Source organism: Nicotiana tabacum, chromosome 20, assembly GCF_000715075.1.
Source record: "Nicotiana tabacum cultivar K326 chromosome 20, ASM71507v2, whole genome shotgun sequence".
NCBI classification, from domain to species: Eukaryota; Viridiplantae; Streptophyta; class Magnoliopsida; order Solanales; family Solanaceae; genus Nicotiana; species Nicotiana tabacum.
The window spans coordinates 19,702,066-19,708,193 of NC_134099.1; the positions used below are offsets into that span (position 1 = coordinate 19,702,066).

Genomic DNA, 6,128 nt, shown 5'->3' on the forward strand with positions numbered 1-6,128 from the left:
CTTTGTGCCGTAGCCACAATTACATACAGCGCGGTTCATGTATCCTGTGGTAGACCTGTCAACCTCGTTTCGTCTATTAAATCTATCAGAAATTCCTTCTTCCCCATTCTCTCCACCTTTATCGTTTCGCAAACAATTTTCATTTCAATCACTCTCATTTTCGCCCTTGTCTTGGTTTTCTTAGTCCAAGTTCTTCAAACTCTTGGACTCAAATATGACTCGAATCACTTCTTGTTTTTGGTTATTCCCGTGGTGATAGTGCTCGTGCCAGTTTTGATATGGCTGCAGGTTAACTGGTCATTAGCTTATGTTATAGCAGTAGTCGAATCCAAATGGGGTTTCGAAACACTAAGGAGAAGTGCCTATTTGTTAAAGGGGAAGAGATCGGTAGCTTTGTCGATGATGCTGTTATACGGGCTTTTGATGGGAATAATGGTGGTTTTAGGTGCCATGCATTTAGTCATTGTGGGCGCAGCGAAGGGTCATAAGTGGAGAAGTTTAGGGGTAATATTGCAGACTGCTCAGGCTTCTGTAATTGGCTATATGATGATGAGTCAATTTCTTGTGGGGAATGTTGTTTTGTATATGCGTTGCAAGGACTTGAATGGTGAAAAATTGCCCTTGGAAATGGATCATCTTCTTCTTCTTCTTCCACCTACAATGTCGTCTGCTTCTACGAAAAATCGTAGCCTATGGATAGAGGTCGTAGAATCAAGAATGAGCATATTCAAAGCTAATTCTAGCCATTTCCATGCACTTTCAATCCTCTTCCTCTTGCCTATCTCTTTCTCTCTCGTCGGGTATCCTTTTTTCCACCTTGCTCTCTTTCATCCGGACTATGATTTCATCAGTTTCGCTCAACCCCATCTTTTCCATTCGAATTTCGAAATTATTGTACCAACAGTGTACTCTCTTTTTCTGGTCCTCCTTTTCCTATGCGCCGTAGCCACAACTACACATAGCGCGGTTCATGCATCCTATGGTAGACCTATAAACCTCGTTTCATCGACTAAATCTATCAGAAAGTCCTTCTTCCCCCTTTTATCCACCTTAGTCATTTCGCAAACCATTTTCATTTCAATCACCCTCTTTTTCGCCCTAATCTTGACTATTGTAGTCCAAATTCTTCAAGCTCTCGAACTAATTGAACTCAAATACGACTCAAATCACTTCTTGTTTTGGGTTGTTCCTGCTTTGATTGTGCTTGTGCCATTTCTGCTATGGCTACAGGTTAACTGGTCATTAGCTTATGTGATAGCAGTAGTCGAAACCAAATGGGGTTACGAAACACTGAGGAGAAGTGCCTATTTGGTGAAGGGGCAAAGATGGGCAGCTTTTGGGATACATTTATATTACGGGTTTTCAATGGAAATGATGATGGTTTGTGGTTCAATGTTTATAGTCATTGTGGGTGCAGCGAAGGGTAATCCGTGGATGAGCTTGGCCGTGATACTGCAGATTGCGCTGGTTTCGGTGATGGGATATATAATGATGAATCAGTATCTTGTGGCGAACGTGGTGTTGTATATGAAATGCAAGGACTTGAACGGTGAAAAACTGCATTCGGAAACTGGAGGCGAGTTTGTTGCTGGCAAGTATGTTTCCCTGCCTTTAGATGAACAGAAGAATCACGTTACTGCGTAATTTGTAAATAGTGAATTTGGCTGGCTATTTGTATAACGATCTTTTTGATTAATGCCTCTATGTATCGTATAATTTTTGGTTGTCTTTGTAAAAAGTTAAACGTGTGTGCTAGATGGTTCTGCTCCTTTTTCTTGTTGTTGAATATTGAATAAAAACAGTAGTTGTAATTGATATGTATTACAGTGAAAAACAATTATGGAGTATATGTATTATTGTGTTGAATATGAGTAATGAATTGAACCAAAACCTACAATTTCTTAACTGTCACGACACCTCAACCCAACTTTTAAAAGAATGTATTATAGACATCTTAGGAATTTTTTTGTTTTGTTAATCAAGTCCAAATGACCAAATTAGTGCAGTTCAAAGCTAATTCTAGCCATTTTCTTGCACTTTCAATCCTCTTCCTCTTGCCTTTCTTTTTCACTCTCGTCGTGTATCCTTATTTCCACCTCGCTCTCTTTCATCCCGATTATGATTTCACTGGTTTCATTCAACCACAAATTTCCCACTTTTCCCTTTCTAGTTTCGAAAAATATTGTACCAATAGTGTACGCTCTGTTTTTGGTCTTCCTTTTCCTTTGTGCCGTAGTCACAATTACATATGGCGCTGTTCATGCATCCTGTAGTAGACAAATCAGCCTCGTTTTGTCTATTAAGTCTATCAGAAGTTCCTTCTTCTCTCCGCCTTCATTGTATCGCGTACCATTTTCATTTCAATCACTCTTCTTTTCGCTCTAGTTTTGGTGTTTAGAGCTGAGCTCTTAAAGTACAAGGAAGGGTGAATTATAGCCTTTTTAAATTTCTAGTCGACTACTCTTCAGACCTAGTCGACTTATGCGGAGACAACCTGCACAGAATTATTAGTCCTTTCGATTTAAATAAGTGTTAATCACAATAAATAATAAAGGAACAGAATATAATATGAGAGCGGTAAAGTAAATGACACCCGGAATTTTTATACTGGTTCGGAACCAATGTGGTATCTTAATGCAGTCCTCTTGGATTGCAAGGGTGTTGTCTTTTAGAGCTCTTTATAAATTGAATTGAGTACAACCTTTGTGATTTTCAGCTATCACCACCAACGATGACAGGGTTGGTTTTCATCGCTCGCCAACAACGAACAAGAGTTGGTTTTCACTCGTTCACTAACAACGACCCTTTGGTTTTCACTCGCTCACAAAGAAACGAACAATGACACAACCTCTTGGACACACTGCCTCTTCAATATTTTTCTATCTCTCTTCTCTCTTTTGTATACACAGTAAATCTAAAAGTGAATTACAACGCTTGTTAAGAGTAGAACAAAGAACTTGTAGTTGGATAGACAATTGTATAGAAGGTTACGTAAGTTTGCTGTTACAGGTGCTTTCTCTTTTATACTTGGTCGTTGAATATTCTAGCCGTTGTAGCGGTCTTCTAATTTTGGAAAAGGATTTCCTTTGCTGCTGCTCCAACTTTCCTTTACTACTTCTTGCTCTTTTGAATATGAACTTGATCCTTGTCTTGATTAAGTCTAATGTTAAAAGAGTGGTGGCTACTCTTTCCTTTGAGCACAAATGAATATCCATTAAAGAGATCTTTACATACTTCAAGCCATTTTGTACAGATTTGATCTCACATAGATTTGAGATCTTTTTCTTTACAATTCCAAAAATCAAGGCCATATTATTTAATGCTTGTATAAAAGATTCTTTCCATGTAAGCCATCAAGTCTTCATAAGAACTTGGATGTTTTTATGTGTACCAGAGGAATTTGCTTTCTTGCAGTATTGTCCATTTGACTTAGCTTTCTCAAATCTTCCTTCTTTATAGGATCATTATTATTTGAAGGTTCCTTATTTGTTCAAGAACAATAAAATCCTTGATTCTTGAATATTAAGTACCATGCAGATCTTCTTAGCTTTGGAGGTGCATTTTGAGATTCTTTTCCTTTGCTTTCTCGTACTTCTTTCCTTTTTTGATAGATCTCAATATATCTTTTGACTCTTTTCTTGATCTTGAAAAATAATTTCTTTCCATAATATAGATTATATTATACTCATAATATATTTTCTTTCCATAAAATATATATTCTTCTTTGGCCTTGTAGTATCTCTTCCATATAGTATCTTCCTTCCACAAAATAATAGATCTATTCCATAATTTTAGCAACTTTCCTTTCAAAATGTTGAAAAACTTCTCATCCATAATTTTCGTAAATTCTTCTTCTGATATTGTAGTAAGCCATTCAATATTTAAAATTTCACTTGCAAATGTTATTCCTTCTATGACGCTTGGAGATTAAATCTTTGAAAATAATTTTCCTTGATAAATTCTTTACATGATATTCTCTTTACCATATTTGTTTGAATCTTTACCAGCATCTTCTTTCTTGAATAAACCTGTGCCAAAAATAAGATTACCACAAGTAAATGTTCTTTGATTAATAATTATGTTGGTTTGTTATCGTCAAAATTAATTCGTGAAACCTTGAAGCTAACAAGCTCAAATACGATTCGAACCACTTCTTATTTTTGGTTATTTTCCCGTCCATTGTACTTGTACCATTTCTGCTATGGCTGCAGGGTCAACTGGTTATTAGCTTATGTGATAGCAGTAGTTGAAACCAAATGGGGTTATGAAACACTGAGAAGAAGTTCCTATTTCGTAAAGGGAATGAGATCGGTAACTTTGTCGATGATGCTATCATACTGGTTTTTGATGGGAAAATGGTGATTTTTGGTTCCGTGATTTTCGGCATAGTGGGAACAACGAAGGTAATCAGTTGATCAGGATTTTGGGAGTGATAATACAGGTTTTTTAAGTTTTTCGAGTACAATTTACATAATGAGAAACTACGTAAAAAGAACTGTAAGTTATAATTAATCTATATTATATTAAAAGCACGAAGGCTCTTAGCAAAATATCGTTCGCCTTTTTTACCCTTTAAAAATGGAGTTCATACTGAACAAAATAGTCATATCAAATTATTTTTCTAATATTTAGGAATAATATTTAATTAATTGTCTAATATTTAGGAATAACTATCTAATTATTTCCATAAATTATTTCCGTAATTAATTATTTTCCTAATATTAACGATCTAAAAAAAATTGTACACCACATAATGGGAAAACTTTTCGTTCAAATCAATTACGCGCTAGAAAAGATTTTTCTTCAACTCCAACTATATTTGGTCTTCTTTTAGGTTTCATCCTTAAAACAATTCTTGTTCGAGCAATACAAAACTAATGGTTTTGCTTTGTCTTTCTTAGAGCAAGAAGCTTTGTATCAAATGAGAAACCAATATATTCTCTGATGGATTATTATATGCAGCGGAAGCAATTCCAGTATCAAAATCACATGTAATTTAGACAACTAGCATAAACGGGATTTCACGGGTTACCTCTTGAAGCGCGAACATATCTCTTCTACCACGTGAGCCTTCAGTTCCATAATTTCTCAATGGAATCTCCATCACCCGCACAATCGTGATCCTCGAACGTTCCACGGTCTTCTACTGTGTTACCCAAATAATACCTGAAAATAGCAATTTCGTGTGGGCGAAATTTCTAGGAAAACTTGGCTGAAAATTTCAGCCACCATGTACCCCTCCCTCTAGGTGGAAAACCTTATGTATTTATAACACAAGTTTTAAGGGTTAAGACCCTTTTCCAAAACCTGTTAGGTTTTCTTTACCACCAGAAAAAAGATTCCTTTATTTCCTATTATTTAGGCACAGTAGGGACCACAGAATTTAATTAACAAGGCTTCCAATTATGGAATTAATTTGTAATTTTCGAAATTAATATCCACCATAATTAATTACGAATTATTCCACTAAAAATTCGTAATTACACTCCTTATTCAATTTCAAAATTCATCCATTAAATCTTATTTAACTCCCCATGTTAAGATTCAGATACGAATCAATTAAATTAAATTACTGACGATTTAATTTATTGATTATTTCCTTTAGACTTTCGCTTAACTTATTTCATGTGTCGGATACAAAATCCACCGGCCGGGTTTACACATGAAAACTTATAAGCTTTCATAAAGGTATATCATCAATCTCTAAACTGAGACATGGATTCCATCAACTAACTATTACTTCGCCAATGTATATTATTATTATCCAATTTACCAGGCATATTGACCCACGAAAGAATCTCGCCTTTTAATAAATCAAAACAATAATAATATACACAGCTAATAATAATTATATCAAGATTAAGAGTATAAGTACATTTAATGGCTAGAGAGTTTATTTTATTAAGTCAGTATAAAATACTTATCTCTACCTGGTCCGTTCAATACATACAAAATGTACTAGCACAAGAAGTTGGAATGAAACCATTCCCATAATCAAGATTAATTATATTTAATCTTGTGCTACAATCATTCCTGATGGTTTGTCCAATTCCATCATTAGATTGTGAACTCAAACTTTATACTTATAAGAACCGATGATTTAATCTTCCGTGTATAAGCTAAACTCT

General features: G+C 35.2%; 1 protein-coding gene across 1 annotated transcript; it reads left to right on the forward strand.

The window, feature by feature from the left end:
• Positions 1-432: 432 nt before the first annotated feature.
• Positions 433-1,644, forward strand: LOC142174276 (uncharacterized). The gene has a single exon (XM_075240064.1). It carries the CDS (start codon positions 433-435, stop codon positions 1,642-1,644), a length of 1,212 nt encoding a protein of 403 aa, XP_075096165.1.
• Positions 1,645-6,128: the final 4,484 nt, after the last annotated feature.

Excerpts from the sequence above, each read along its gene's own strand:
- LOC142174276 (XM_075240064.1), top strand. The coding sequence starts at position 433 with ATGGTGGTTTTAGGTGCCATGCATTTAGTCATTGTGGGCGCAGCGAAG.